Source organism: Anabrus simplex, chromosome 6 (genome assembly GCF_040414725.1).
Source record: "Anabrus simplex isolate iqAnaSimp1 chromosome 6, ASM4041472v1, whole genome shotgun sequence".
NCBI classification, from domain to species: Eukaryota; Metazoa; Arthropoda; class Insecta; order Orthoptera; family Tettigoniidae; genus Anabrus; species Anabrus simplex.
Genome location: NC_090270.1, coordinates 207,370,777 through 207,387,747, shown reverse-complemented (window position 1 = coordinate 207,387,747; position 16,971 = coordinate 207,370,777). Strand labels below are relative to the sequence as shown.

The window sequence follows — 16,971 nt, the reverse complement described above, 5'->3', positions numbered from 1 at the left end:
TCCTAATTTTAATACCTTCCTTTCTTTCACATTTATTTTTAACTGCCACAAAAACAGCTTTGTGATCACTAATACCATCTATTACTTCAGTTTCTCTATAGAGCTCATCTGGTTTTATCAGCACCATATCCAGAATATTCTTCCCTCTAGTTCGTTCCATCACTTTTTGAATCAAATGCCCTTCCCATATCAACTTATTTGCCATTTGTTGGTCATTCTTCCTGTCGTTCGCATTACCTTCCCAATTGACATTTGGTAAATTGAGAACATCCGCTACAATCACGTTCCTTTCCTTATCGTTTTCCCCATAGCTGATTATCTTATCAAATAATTCTGAATCAGTGTCAGCGGTCTGTACACTCCAAAGACATCAAGTTGCCTATTATCTTTAGAGATGAGCCTTACAGCTAGAATTTCATGTTTGTCTTCTTTAACTTTTTTGTAGCTTACAAATTCTTCTTTCACCAGAATGAATACTCCCCCTCCTACCATTCCTATCCTATCTTTACGATACACACTCCAGTTCTGTGAGAAAATTTCTGCATCCATTATATCATTTCTCACCCATGATTCAACTCCTATTGCAATATCTGGTAAGTATATATCTATTAATTACTTAATTCTATTCCTTTCTTTACAATACTTCTACAGTTCATCACTAACATTTTATGCCATCCCTAGTTGACTTCCAGTTCCCGGTTCCCTTATCAGTGATCCCTAGGCTATCCCGTTTCCCTGAATGTGCGTCCCTATAACCCTTCTAAACACATTGCCTAACTTATATGTAGCACTGCGGTTTAAGTGAAGGCCATCTGAGTGCAGATCCCTATCTCCTACCCACCCATTAGGACCTAGAAATCTCCTCCCAGTTTCCCACATACCCACTCCATAGTCTCATTACATTTAAAAATGACTCAAGTTGGAAAGCAGGTGGCAATTACAGAAACAGCAAAGGCAGTTATATTAAGCAGACAAACAGTGAGTAAAATTGTAAATATGGGACAAAAAACATCACAAAAAATGGTTAACAAGAAACGGAAGTTTGAGAAAGTTGATAATTTCACCTGTGATGTTCATAGGGAGTTGTATAGGTTTTATGGAAAAGGACAATCATCAACAGTGAATGATCTGCTAGTCCAACTTCACACAGTCTGCAAATTTCCATACCAAAGTGAGTTGTTATTAAATCTTGGGTTCCGTTTCTGCATGCTTGATAAACAAAGATTGATTATGAAATCTACATAAGAACTGTTGCAAGCAGGTATTGATATTTGACTAGGTTGATTTATCTGAGACAAGAGGGATCTCTTACAATTTTTTGATGTTGAGGGAGACCAAGACGACAATAGTTAGACACATTTTTGATCGATTTAACCTTTAATTGCAAAGTATCACATATGTGCATAGGAAAATTTACTTGCTTGTTATATCCACTTTACAATTTTACAAGTGTGCATTTACTTCTACCATTCAGACAAACTCACCAGGGGTCGCTAGTGTATTTAAAATGAACAATCTTTTATTTTATGATTTTTATTGCTAATCGGCTGGAGTGAAGTGTAAACATTAAACAGTTAAGTTAAAACAAATAAAATGTTGTTTATTTCACAAAATTCATGAGCAAGGACATCTGTAAGGGTGAAATGTGGCAGCAGCTACAGTAATCATACAGCTTTCCATATACGGGTACATAATACATTTAAAACTCTTTGACATTTTGACTGAAAACAATTTTTTTTAAATTGACAAAGAATTTTAAAAATATTTTTCTAATAATAATGTATTACTTTTGGAATGAAAAACCATTATATTTAAAAGAAATAATAAACTGCATATATAAGGGTTAAAAATAAGAGGTATGGAATTAAGCGAGGTCAAAGAGCTAGTTACAAATAGAGGATTTTAGAGAAGTTTAGAAAATTCACAGCGGCTTGCAGACTAAATGCTTACAGGTATAGCGGTCTATAATGAAGATGTACGCATGTATATATATCATTATTACAAAATAATTGAGTCTCTAATTATTGCATGCAGACAACATTTAAGTAATTGAGTATTTTCATAACATATGACACATTTTTATTATTTATTTCTTATAATTGCATTTCAATACGGAACAAAAATGAAATTTATAGCTTATAATTATACAATCTTGGTGTTCTAGTTTGTCCTGGTTTTCAGTCTAGACGTCTTCAGTGCCAGAAATTTCATCTGATAACTCCAACTTACAGTACTGCCATAAATGAAATGTAGGCTATTACAAATGACAGGGTTTTCCATGTAAAACCTGGTCGCTCGTGTACTGCTGAGCCAAGGTCAGCCAGCTGGCTTCCCCCACACCTGAGGCCCATCTCGTTGGCTCGCTTTCTGTCTTTCACTTCCCACGCTGTAGCCATTCTCACCCCATTTTTCAATCAGCTAACGGACGAAGAAAATTTGTATTCCTGGTTTTAACAAGATTTTGCAACTGCTAAAACAGCAGAGGAGTCTGTGGATACAATTACGGAAGTGTTTGAAGACAGAGTCATTAGTGCTGCATTATGGTCCTCCCGCTCCCCAGATCTAGCAGTCTGTGATTTATATTTGTGGGGTACCCTGAAGGACAAAGTGTACAAATCCACGTACATTGGAGTAACTTACGAAAAAACATACGAACTGCGATAAGAAACATTACAGTGGTTGTGCTAAATTGTATCAATCAAAATGTGTTTACCTGGTACAATGCCTGTTTAACTGTGGAAGAATGACATTTCTAGCATTTGCTATGAGGTAGAGTTTAGTTTAGTTTCTGTATATGCAGATTTACAGATTAAAGAAGTGAAGAGAGAGTAATCAGCTTCCCACTTCAAGTACCTCGGAAGCACAATCTCGAAAGGCAACACTGTTAGGCAGGAAATACTCAGCAGGACACAGAAAGCATGGTATGGTTTAGAAACAAGTACCCTACTAAACAAAGACTTCAGTAGAATCCAAGCAACTGAAATAAGATTCATTAGAAGCATGAACCAAACTACCAGGGGCCTATTCCACAAAAGTATGGTCTTATACATTACAAGTAAATTTTCTACAGTTGTACTTTACTACTCCATACTTACAAATTATCAGTGAATTTTTATGGGTGTGTTCCACGAAAGCACTAGTACTTGTAACTTACTAGTGAATTGGGAAGTATTCTCTACCAGTGAAAGGACATTAATATATAAATATACTAGTGTTATTTAAATATGCTTATTTCAGATACATTTTGATAAATATGTGGTCTAGCAGTAGTGATAGTTATGGTGATGAAAATGAAAACTACCGTCTGTACAGGGAAAGAATAAACTTCCAGTTTAACACTGTATTTCAATACAATGAACGTTTTAGGTTAAGCACAATACAAGTGGAAGAACTTTTGATAGATATTGGGCATAGGTTAAAACATCCTATGAACAGAAATAAATCTCTCTCTGCTAAACAACAGTTACTAACATCACTACATTGGCTAGGAAATAGTGGTCAGTACTATCGTACTGCAGATATGCATGAGATGGCAAAATCTTCGGTCTGTAGGTCAATACATTCTGTGGTAGCTGCAATAAATGATATAATATTTCCTCTTATTGTTCGTTGGCCTGAAAATACTGAACAAACATGTTCCAAGAAGGACATTCCTGGAATCATTAATGAGCAGAATATCTCTTACATACGTCCAACTTTTCCCCTCAAAAGCTCCATGAGCTTTTCCCAAGTCAAACATTTCCATCCAACCATTTGTTTTGTCTTGGTTCTTCAGACTCTCACTAAATGCACCGAGATGAATATCTTTCCTTCTTTCTATATCCTTCAAAATGTATAACTTCGTTTCTCTTGACATCATTTAAACAATTCATGCAGAGTTTGCAATTTCGTAACAATTCAATTTGGCGGCCGAATATCGTTATTAGCAGCAACTGATTCCTAATGACAGGCTAAGGTATGTCAGACTATCGTAGAACATATGTGAGGATCAAGGAAGAACAGAATGGGTGATAATAACGGAGTAATTTCCTATCAACAAAGAAATAAACTGAAAAATAACATCGTAGCATTAAGAAATTCACAGGAATATTAGTTCTTTGAATCTTTGCTGCATAAGTTACCTTAAAATACGATATTATGATAAATGAGGCAAGCATAACCTAATTCAATGAATGGAATATGAAGATAAACATCTGATTCATACTATGACGTAGTATGTTTATTGATATGTCATCACTTGTAAAACTTGTAATAATTCACTGGTAATATACAAGAGACTTTCAATCTTTTGTGGAACAGAAATGTACAACTCCATACATTACAAGAACCCACACTAGTAACTTGTAATGTACAAGACCATACTTTTGTGGAATTGGCTCCAGAAAGGACAAGATCAGAAATGAAGTGAATAGGAAAGTAGCTGATATCGAGGTTCCTATTACCAGTGTCATAAAGAAACACAGACTTCAGTGGTATGGGCACATAATGAGAATGAACAGGGAAAGACCTGCCAGAAAATGTTTTGACCTTAATCTCATAGGAAGAAGCCCACAGGGAAGACCAAGAAAATGCTGGACAGAGACTGTAATATCAGATGTGGAGGAGAGAGGACACAAATGGGAGGATGTACTGGAACAGAAGATGTATGAAGATAGAAAGAGATGGCAAGTGCTTGTACACCACAACTGAGAAACTGGAGTTGGGAAATGATGATAATGATGATGATGAAGATAGGGAGATTATCTTTGTCTTTTTGTGTTTTCATGTTTGTTCTTTTTTTTTGCTAGAGGCTTTACGTCGCACCGACACAGATAGGTCTTATGGCGACGATGGGATAGGAAAGGCCTAGGAGTTGTTGGAAGGAAGTGGCCGTGGCCTTAATTAAGGTACAGCCCCAGCATTTGCCTGGTGTGAAAATGGGAAACCACGGAAAACCATGTTTGTTCTTTTCTCCTCTTTCTAGTGATCCTTGTACCCACTCTGATCTGTTGTGTTTATCTTAATAAAAAAATCAGATCAAAACTTAGATGGATGGCTTTTCCGGCGTTTGCTCTATTAACCAGCATTTCGTCTTAGGTCTGACACTCTACTCTTCAGAGTGGGATGTGTCATCTAAGTTTTGATCTGATTTTTGATATGCTCTATTGGTGGAAAAGAATCTAATTCCCTTCATGGGAACTTAGAATTTCCATTTATCTTAATATGTGTTCATTTATATCATTCTATATACCACTGTAAATACATTTAATTCAATGTTATTGAAAAAGAATAGAAATATCAAAGAACAAAAATGACACACAATTAATACAAAGTGATAAACAACTGGACAGCGCTAAAATGGCAATTTAGTCACTGTTTCCATATCATCAAGGTGTATTACAGAGAGAAACACATGTAATATAAATAATAAATAAGAGTGTTCAAATTAATCAACTGACCTTCTGCATTCAGTGACTGAGGCTGAATGAACAGAGAAGGGCACTTTTTTCTCATTATCATTCCTCAACTTATCATACTCTTCTCTTAATACCGAGTATCTCCCCTGATAAGTCAGAAGCTCTCCACGACAGCTATGATACTTGTTATAAACTTCTTCCAAATCTTTTGTGAGATCCGTCACTGCAATAAAATAACAAAGGATGCAGACATAAATAAAACAACTCACAAGTTTTTTAACACAGGAAATTCTGAAATGATAGAGGAGAAAACACAAAGGTTACTTCAAAAGGAAGCTTTCTATAGGAAAGTTAACTATACAAAATAGTACAATAAACAAGCTTGCACTTTTAACCAGTTAATTATATTCAAGCACATACTAACTTTTTAAGTAATATTCACAAAGGCACTGACTGTTTCAGGAGACAAAGTAGGTGGGATGTATACTTTTCTAAACATTGGAAAAAAATTATCAAATATCAAGACTCTTTTAATGTTTTCTCAGATACTGAAGTGCTGGAATTTTGTCTTATATGAGTTCTTTTTACATGCCAGTAAATCTACTGACATGAGGTGGGCTTATATGAGCACCTTTGAATAAAACCTGACCGAGCCAGGATCGAATCTGTCAACTTGACGTCAAGAGGTCAACACTCACCATCTGAGCCACTTAGCCTTGCTTTTATGACAATTTAGCACATTAACAGAGTGACAGCATTTTATGACATCTTTGAACGTACAGTCATCTTTTAGCATTAAAAACCTAATAAATGTCCCTCTCTTGTAAAAGGAATCAAGCTCTCGAAAAGTGCTGTTGAACTGTTCATTACTACATGCTGATTTTCCCCATTTGGAAAAAGGAAGATAGAAAGGAACTCTGGGTTATGTTTTGTGATAATTGCTCTTCCTTGCATACTGTTCTCATTTATACTGCAATAGTTCAGGAAGCAGAGAAGTCAGTTCTGGATAATAGCATTTGTTCCAAGAGAGGTCAGAGATTCAAATTTGGTGCTGATTGTGGCCATTCTAAGCATCATTCATACAGCATTTGCAGAGATGAATATTCTTTCATGTTATAGAATTCTTATAACAAAGATCATTCTATTCAGAAGTTTCCTGCAACATCTAAGTGCAAATTTTCCAGCATTCTCTGTGGACAAGGCCATCCACTGGCAGCTAATGTTTAATGTTCATATGCTTATTAATGATTCTTTCAGATGATACCATAGCAACTGTGACCTTGAAGAGAGACAGGTTCCTCATTACTCATCAATGGCTTTTAAAGAACTTTGAAAGAATTATTATCATTTTAATACTCAACCTAAACAGGATTCTAGAAACATTTTTTGATATTATCAAGAGAAACATTTCCTGAAGCATAAGCAATAAATGATGACTGATATTAAAAAACAAGAATTATATGATATTATTCATATGTTTTGTGTTATTTAACACTTAAGGAATTGTCATTCGCTAATATTACGAAGATTATGAAGATTTCTGATGGGTGTACCTTACAGTGAACCAGTCAATGACATTCCAATTCAAGCATGTTTACGAGCTTCCTCCAGTTCATCCTCTCCATCCATAGATCATATTCTAAATTTTGCTGCCAATTCACATCACGTTTTGCAACGTCTTCGAAAATTGCTTTTCCCAACCATCACAAGGTATCCCTCTGGGCCTCTTACCAACAACATTTTCATAGTATGTCTAAGGGTTGTATTTGGAGACGTGCCATTCAGTTTTAGACAGAATGTTGTTATAACTATTTGCAAGAAAGCAGGTGCTGACAACTGTGAAACAACTGCACCATTAGTTTAGTAGCTCATGTTTGCAAAATGATAACACATGTTATTGACAGAAGAATGGAAAGACACGCTGAAGCTGAGTTGGGAGCTCATCAGTTCAGCTTTAGAAGAAATGTAGGAACACGTGAAGCAATCCTGATTTTACGTCTGATCTTAGAGGATCCAATTAAGAAGGACAAATCCACGCACATGGCATTCGAAGGTCTAGAAAAGGCATTCGATAATCATGTTTGGAAACAAGGTGATCAAGATCAGATACTGAGAAAGAAGAATTATCTGCAATCTGTACAAAAATCAGTCTGTAGTCATAAGAATTGGGGGCCATGAAAAAGAAGTAGCAATCCAGAAAGAAGTTTGGCAAAGTTGCAGTCTGTCCCCTCTCCTTTTCAATGTTTCAATAGGACAGGCAGTAAAGGAAATCAAAGAGGAATTTGGAAAGAGAATCACAATCCAAGGAGAAGAAATCAAAACAATAAGATTTACTGATGATATTATTTTATTCTGAGTCTGCAAAAGATAAGGAGAAATTGCTGAATAGTATGGACACAGTCTTGGATAAGGAGTATGAGATCAAAACAAATCTGACATATTTGAGCACCTTCAATTACCATTGGACTGAGCCAGGATCGAACCTGCCAAGATGGGGTCAGAAGGCCAGCGCCTCAACCATCTGAGCCACTCAGCCCAGCATTCAACATAAAAAAGGAGACATTACAGTAAGAAAAACTCAAGAAAATGATTGAAATTCGAAGAAAATCTACATAGAACAAATCCCAAAAGAGCAATAAAAGAGTAAGTAAATAAGCCTACAGAAAATACAGAAAGCAAAGGAAGAGGTTTCTGGTTTCACTTACATAAGACTACTTACAATAGAGGATTAATAACCTCAGAAATTAAATATTGCCGAGAACAAATATCTCTGAAATTATCCAATACATGCTCATTACACCGTTGATTCAACCTGATCACCCCATTTACGAGCTAGCTAGATATTAACCAAGAACTATATTAAAGGTAAACAAAATAACCAAGACTGAAATAAGTTCAAGGAAGGTACATGTTAAAGTAACTCCAAACAGCAAGAAGCAATGGTAACTATGAATTAGAACATACCACTAACATTCCCAAACATTAACTACAAGTAATGAAACTCAAGTTAAATTATTCAAAGGTAATAACCACCAAACACAGAAAACAATCAAGTAGCTCACCTGTAAACATATGAAACAAAATGCATTAAATTAACCTTGTACCTATTACCTCATTAATACAAAGTATAAATTGTCATAGTAGTGATGATTACCTTTGTTTATTACAATACATTTATGTTATAACCAAAAATATATTACATAGGTGGATTCTACATATTACTTTAAGATAAATACAAAATTTCATAATTTCCTAATACGTTCAGATAATCTGCTTTTAGTAAGTTCTACAAATCGCTGTCGAACATTAATTAAATTAAATTAAATTAAAAATGTTGGACATTTAAAAATCTTGACAAAGCCATAGATGTGAACTCCTTCAATTTCCACAGATTTTTCAAAATATAATATGAGGTAGTCTTTCATGAAGCCAGAATTTCTTGTAATAAAGCCCAACACATTCATTAGAATGATAGTACTCACTTGAAATCTTCCAGAGACATGTTTCAAAACTCAAGGTCCATACAATAAGCACAATACTTTATACTTTAATATAATACTCCTGGGATAATATGCAACAGTCTTATTCTTGTTGAAGGTTTAGTAATATGTTAAAAGTTACTACATCATGGTGGTTTTTGTTGCACTACCAGTGCAAGATCTATTCTTAATGTAAAGACACTCCCATCTCTCAACAACTCGCTAAGCCAACTGATCACTAATGTTCAGAGTCACCAATTATGTTGCACTCATTTAAAAACAATAGATGGTCAGAACCTGGAAAACCAAGTAGCACCTTTTACTTCAACAGGGAGAATGTTGTAATAATACCAGGCCCTTTGACTGTCTCATAATAGCATTATTAAACAATTAATTCTTGTGTAGGAAATAAAACAGCATCACTGACACAGTTTTCAAAGTTCACAAGAACAAGTCCAAACCAAGGATACGTAGACATCCCCTCCACCTTCACTAGGGAAAAAAACTCAATACCACTGAAAGGCTATAGATCCTCCTTAATAAAAACTGACACGAATTTCTATGTCCATAGGCCTAGTCCCAAAATAAGATGTTTTTGAAGACTTTTGTTTGGATTATGGCATTGTATGGGAGTGAAACATGGATGATAACTATCTCAGAAAGAAAGAGAATACTGCAGAAGCTTTTGAAATGTGGTGTTAAAGAAAATGTTGAACATGAGACGAATCACAAATGAAAAGATACTGAATTGAATTGGGGAGAGGAGAATGAGTTGGAAAAGTTAATCAGAAGAAGAGATAGAATGATAGAACACATCTTAAGACACCCAAGATTTCTTCAGTTAGCTTTTGAGGAAGTGTCAGCAGTAAGAACAGCAGGGGTAGACCAAGGTATGAATCGGATAAACTGATTAAAGTTAGCTGTAGGATGTAGTAGTTATGCGGAAATGAAAAGATTAGCACATGATAGTGGGGCATGGAGAGCTGCATCAAACCAGTCTATGGGCTGATGACCCAAACAACATTAGTTTCAGTGGCGTTAGTGCATCTTCAGGCAGAGTACTTCATTATTGCCGATCTGAGTTAACCATTGTACGTCTACCCATTAGTCCCATTTCTTGATATGGGGTAGGGAATGGCATGTTTTATGGCTGTATGCCTTTCCTGCCACTATCCTCAGTTGAGGAGCTAATGAAGATGAAATGAATGATCGTGAATTAAATTGGGTAAGGAGGTGGAAGGAATCAGCTGTAGTCTATGGATAGGAACCATCCTGGCATTTGTCTGGGAATGAAAATGTGTGAAATAAAGTGTAAATATTACCCATTTTGTTTACTTTGTCTTGCACCATATTCAATGACTCAAAGTTGTGCAACTTCATAAGAAGTGTATATTGAGCTTTTAGCCCAAAAGCTGGCAGGATTCTCAACAGCTCTGCCATTAGCAATTACTTACTGATTATAAATTATTGAATATTTCAACATTTTGTATATTGTTTAAATTTTGCTTATCAAGAGAAGACATGATACATGGACACCGAACTTCAGATGATTAAGTACATCTTAAGTTGACCAATAGACAGCTGATATGGAAAATGTTTCAGAATTTCAATGCAACCAGGGAAGAATATTCTTAAGCATCTGAATAGTAGATTGCTCTACAATAAATTCTACATCTATAATTAAGAAGTAGTTGTGGAGATTGTTGTTTTAAGAGGCAAAATAACAAGGTTATTAGCCCCTATATCAAAATGCAAGGAGGTTAGGAAACAAATGAGTAACCGTACATATGGATCTAAACTCAATTTAATTAACATACCCTTTTGTTGATAGGCTGAATGGACCTCCTTTAGTTTGTCCTTTTGTACTTCTAGCTGACTTGACAACAGTTCGTTCTGCTCCTGAGTAAGGGCTGAATCCTGTTTCAGAATCTTTAATTCTGCTTCAGTAGCATCAAACTGAAAATATACTCAATAATTAAAAAAAAAAAGAGATCAAATCGAAAGCAAGAAAATATTCAACAATAACAAATTCAATGTGCATAATACAGAGCAGTACACAATGCTAATCTGTTCAGCAGAACTTTGGTGTTCACAATATCATTTATTTACAAAACACTTCCTGCTCTAGAAAAATCAATGTTCTTTGAAAACTCCCGAGATATGCCCATTTGACATTGCTGCTTCTTATGGAAATACAACTAATTGATATTATAAAAATCAAGTTCCCAGAAGACATTTATAGCAAATGGAGTGCACTGTCACTACTACCCCACCTCTTGTAATTTTGTAGTTTAAAGAGCCTAAGGAGTATACAAATTCTGAAGTAAAAATATATATCATTCAGTTAAAATGCCAACATAAATTACTTAGGCAAGTCAATAAGTATCGGCAATTCTGCTCTGATTGTCTTTAGGTTGGCTCTATGGCATTCTGTGTTCACTAGCTGCTAGATGGCACCATTGTCCACGTCTATGGTAGGTTTCCGCATTATCAAATTAGTACAGCTTGCGCTGTTGCAACATAAAGATGGCTGCGCCCCACTCTGTTTGCACCAAGGAAAAACAGCATTCCATAATCTGTTTTTTGATGTCTGAGGGTGTACCATGAGTGGAAATTCATTGAAGACTTTCAGCACAATATGGGGACAATGCTTCGCCACAGCGAAGGGTTTCCCACTGGACTGAACAGTTACAAAGAGGTGCATGAACGTGAAGAATGAAGAAAAATCCGGGCATCCATCTGCAGCTGTAACTGATGCTAATATTGAACAAGTATGTGATATGATCCTGAATAACAGTCGAGTGACTGTTGATGACATGGCAAACCATATGCACATTAGCCATGGTTCTGCATATGAAATCATGCATAACAGGCTTAACTTTCACAAGTCTGATCGAGATGCATTCCAAAACAACTCAATGAAGAGCAGAAGCACAATCGTGTGAGAATCTGTAAGCACCTACTGGACTGTCATGGTAACAAAGGTGAAACATTTCTGAAACGAATCATGGAGATGAAACATGGGTTCACAACTTTGAAAAAGAGAGCAAACGTCAGAGCATGGGATGGAAGCATCCCGTATTTCCATTCAAAAAGAAATTCAAGAGTCAAACTTCTGCAGGAAAAGTAATGCTCACAGTGTTTTGGGACTCTCAAGGGCCAATCCTGAAACATTACCGGGAAAAGGAGTAAACAGTGAACCTTACAGTGATATGCTGGTAAACAAGCTGAAACCTACAGTACAATTTGCAACAAACGCAGAGGTCGATTGTCGGAAGGAGTTGTTTTGTTGCATGACAATGCGCGTACACATACCGCCACCCGCACTGCTAAAACTATTCAGATGTTACATTTCGGGTGTTGGAGCATTCTGTGTACAGTCCCGATCTCGTCCCATAGGATTACCATCTGTTTGGTCCACTTAGAAATGATCTAAGAGGCCGTTGATTCAGCTCCGAACAACAGGTGAAGGAAGCGGTGCATATGTGGCTTGCTGTGCAACTGAAAACCTTTTTCGCAGAGGGTATCAGAAAACTTGTGAAACAGTGGACCATGTGCAATGAAAAGCAGGGTGACTATGTTGAAAAATTATATCAATAAAAAGTGTGTACTCTTTTTGTAGTAAATTATAAAAATTGATTGCAGATACTTATTGACTTGCCCTCATAAAATGGTATGCAAAGACTGATTATCAAAATCTCCTCAAGATACACCCTACATTACTGTATAAGTTGAGAAGTGCCAACCTTGTATTTTGGTTTCCCTGACGCATACCTTTCTGCACAAAAGCTCAGAGAATTCAACAAATTGGCTTAAACAAATTGACTTATGACCATCCTTATACATACTTCTTTATTTCTAAACTAACTTAAGCAGATGAATTGGTAATAAATACTAATCGACTGTTGGCAAAATATATTAACCTGAAGAAGGTGCCAGTGATAACATAAAATTTTCAGAATTATTGAGCAATCACAGACAATTAGTCCAAGAATGGTTTGGAGCAATCACACTCTCATCATCACCAATGTTTGTGGCTGAATGTTTTAAGACATTCTCCACAATAAGAGGGGGAAGTCAATTTCAATCCTGAGCCAAAGCAAGTTCTGGTGCAGCAATTCCTCAGGTTGTTTTCCTATAGGTCTTTCCCAGACTCATTCCCAATACAGTTCACATATACTTCTTCTATACTTTATTGAAAGAAAAGTCATAAAGTGGAAAATGACTAACTGGTGATTCACTTCACGGTCTGGAAAGCCAAGAATAATGGCCAAGAGAATTGGTTGTGTGATATAGATGTTGATTCCCACAGGGAACCTGAAATATTTGTCCTGAACGAGTAAATAATACCAATATAAATGGTCCGTTATTGGACATTATAAATTCTCCAGCTAACTCATTCCTGGTTGCCAGCGTTTCACCCCAGTGTGCTAAGTTGGGGTCATCAGTTGGTAAATAGCACACCCACCAAGACACATGGCTAGTGCATATCGTGGAGGCCACTGCGTAGGCTACTTGAAGCCATCGGCAGTGCCAATGCACTAGCCATGCGTCTTAGTGGGTGTGCTATTTACCAACTGATGAGCCCAACTTAGCACACAGGGGCGAAACGCTGGCAACCAGGAATGAGTTAGCTGGAGAATTTATAATGTCCAATAATGGACCATTTATATTGATATTAGGATTGGTCATGCCGACAACATGACACTTCGTAATCTGCAAGCCTTTGGGCTGAGCAGTGGTCGCTTGGTAGGCCATGGCCCTTCGGGGCTGTTGTGCCATGGAGTTTGGTTTGGTTTTGGTGATTTACTTCAAGATGTATTAACATTAAAGTTATAAGCCTCATTACCAATTAAGGACAAGGAGTACCAATCTCTCAAAGATTAAGGATATGAAGAATAGAAAGGGAAGAGACATTAAGGGAAAATAAAAGATATCATGGGCTTTGCACACAATGTACTGTTGAGGCGCAGAAAATCATTGTTCAACCAAAGGAAGCTGATGTAACTTTAAAGCTATTCAGTCTATCGAAAACACATAATATACCTGTTACAGAAACACATACTAATAAAAAATAGAATGATGTTTCGTTCTATAAGAAAATCCTCAGATTCTACCAAATCACTTTAAACCAGGTGTACGTGTGTACAATACTGCTTACATTGTATAAACCTGTCAATGACTGTGAATTTGTGATGTTATGAACGAGTGAGACAAATTAAGATTGAAGTAGTCCTCCAACTGTCACCTTAGTAACTTTGAGAAAGTTTTCTGTACTTAACTGCTAATCATCCATTACCTCCACTGACTATATTTCGATTGAAGCCAGTTCCCTTGCTCCAGTCATGGTTGCTATGCAGGGGAGTGAGGAAAATGCTGTAGGCAATAACTCTCTCCTACAGAGAGGGGAGCGGAAGTGCTGCTTGGTCAACCAAAGGAAGCTGATGTAACTTTAAAGCTATTCAGTCTATCGAAAACCCATAATATACCTGTTAAAGAAACACATACTAATAAAAAAAGAATGATGTTTTGTTCTATAAGAAAAATAATGTATGACAATGATTTTGATGAAATAAAAGTGCAAATTTGACTTAAGGAGTATCTTGTAAGACCTACTAAAATGTCTCCAGTGGTGAGATCGCTGTCTAAATTCAAGAAATTTAGTACAGAGCACCAGAGTAGCCTCTTGTGAGATTCACTAGGCCATAGGTGCACAATAAACAAAGAAAAATGATAAGATCCACCTTTTTCAATACTATATATTACGTGAAAATTTCTACATTTCTGTTAAATCATCACGTTTATGAACTTTTGGTACCGGTTTTGACAAAACTATGTCATCATCAGCCTAGGACAAATTATACAAAGACAATAAAAGACATTGATCGTGACTCTTATAGTAATATCATAATAGTAATTTAGGAAATATACATGTTAAAAGTAAAATAATATTTACATATATAAGCTGATAGTCTATACTACAATTATAAACAGGAAAAATTTGTTTGTAACGAATAGGTTCAAAAACTACTGAACCGATTTTAAAAATTACTTCAGCTATAGAAAGCTACATTGCCAGTGAGTAACATGGGCTGTATTTTATTTTTCCAAACAAATCGAGATGGGGGGCACGGGGGGGGGGACATATAAAAATAATAGGCTAATATAGGCAAAATATTGAATTTGTCGTATAAGGATGAGACAAAGCTCAATTTAATCCTCTTGATGCAAAGAACAAAACTCAATAAGCCCTACGGGCCCGAATACCATGTTTTAAGGCCCTAAAACCAACCGTTACGGAGATATTGGCATCACACTACCCCTGCTCTAGGAATCGGATAAAGTAATGAATTGCCGTAACCATGGCAACGTCAGCTCCAGGATTCTACAGCAGCGAAATTACCTACAATAATTTAAAAAAAACCTAACATGTTACAGGCATGAAAACTGATATTTGGAATCTCCTTCAAAAATAAAAGAACACAAATATTCGTTTTCAGAAAATCCACTTAAGGGGGCGGGGTGAAAAGAATTGAGGAAGGAGTTGAATTATTTATATGAGGATACATATATCTCAAAAAATGAAGATGTTACAGACTTTAAAATTGGTACTTGGAATCTCCTTTAAAAATGAACACACTTTTTTTTTTGGAAAATCCCCTTAAGGGGGTGAATAAAAAGTGGGTGAATTTTTAAAATGAGTATCTTCTTCTTCCATCGCTTTACCCACACCTGTGGGGTTGCGGGTGCGAACTGTGTCGCATATGTGGATTTGACCCTTTTTACGGCTGGATGCCCTTCCTGACGGCAACCGCATGTGTAGGGATGTAATCTATACTTCTATACTAATATTATAAAGAGGAAAAATTTGTATATTTGTTTGTAACTGATAGACTAAAAAACTACTGAACCAGTTTTAAAAATTACTTCATCTATAGAAAGCTACATTGCCAGTGAGTAACATGGGCTGTATTTTATTTTCAAAACAATTCGAGGGGGGGATATAAAAATATTAAAATAATAGGCTAATATAGGAAAAATCGAATTTGTTGTACAAGGACGAGACAAAGCTCCTTTCAAACCCTTTGACGCAAAGAACAAAACTCAGTAAACCTTCGGGCCCAAAAACCATGTTTTAAGGCCCTAAAACCAACCGTTATGGAGATATTGGAACCACAAACCACACTACCCCTGCTCTACGAATCGGATAAAGAAATGAACGGCTGTAACCATGGCAATGTCAGCTCCAGGATTCTACAGCAGTTAATTATGCATGTACGTCTGGGCATAGCTGCCAACCGAAATTGATACACATATGACTTAATATCTGGAAAAAATAAACTGTTGTGTAAGACGCTCATAGCACTCCTTTGGGCGGGGATGGAAAGGGAGTGAAGTATAACAATAATAGCCCCGGAGATCTCCATAGTACAGCGACCAGCGGTTGCCGACGGGCCTCCATTTTTACGTACTGGCTTAGGTTTCAGCATTTTGCAGAGTCTGTTACCTATAGTTTAAAGTATTTTCTATCAAATAATGGAGTAGTAGGATCACTGATGTTATTAGTGCCAATATTTTGGTCCACTTTTACGATCATTGTAACCATGAAAACAACCTATATACTTGAAAAAATGTATCAATATTTGTACTCAGATTCATTATATGATGTGCGACATGAGTGACAAGCCCTGACAATTATAATTCTTGATAATTATAGTAGTTTCTTTTATGCATCACGTATTTCCTTGATCATTTATAATAGTTACAAAATGTCAGATCAAACAAATACATTCAATAATATTTATACTTGTGGTACTATCTAGTGGGAGTATACTTACACTAAACCTGCAGCTTTGTGAAGGGTGCAGGTATATCTAGGTGGGAATGAAGGAAAAACATGGTAGCAAAAGATTTTAGAGGTCGACGCTAATTACGAACTAATATTTAGAGACCCCCATGAAGAAAAGAAGAAGAAGATACACTATAATTCCAAACATGACAAATAATTTCTACGTACTTAAGCAAATACACCAATGATATAAATATCTAATGAAGTCGCTCACACCGATAGCATGAGTAACTAAAGCCAGTTTCTG

General features: G+C 36.2%; 1 protein-coding gene across 1 annotated transcript in view; it reads right to left on the bottom strand.

The window, feature by feature from the left end:
* LOC136875658 (centrosomal protein of 89 kDa) overlaps nt 1-16,971 on the bottom strand; it is a 162,490-nt gene that overhangs the window by 27,152 nt on the left and 118,367 nt on the right. The window contains exons 6-7 of the mRNA XM_067149206.2: nt 10,693-10,831; nt 5,439-5,619 (exon numbers count right to left, since the gene is read on the bottom strand). Of these exons, the coding sequence (XP_067005307.1) occupies nt 5,439-5,619; nt 10,693-10,831 (320 nt within the window). The remainder of the gene's footprint in view (nt 1-5,438; nt 5,620-10,692; nt 10,832-16,971) is intronic.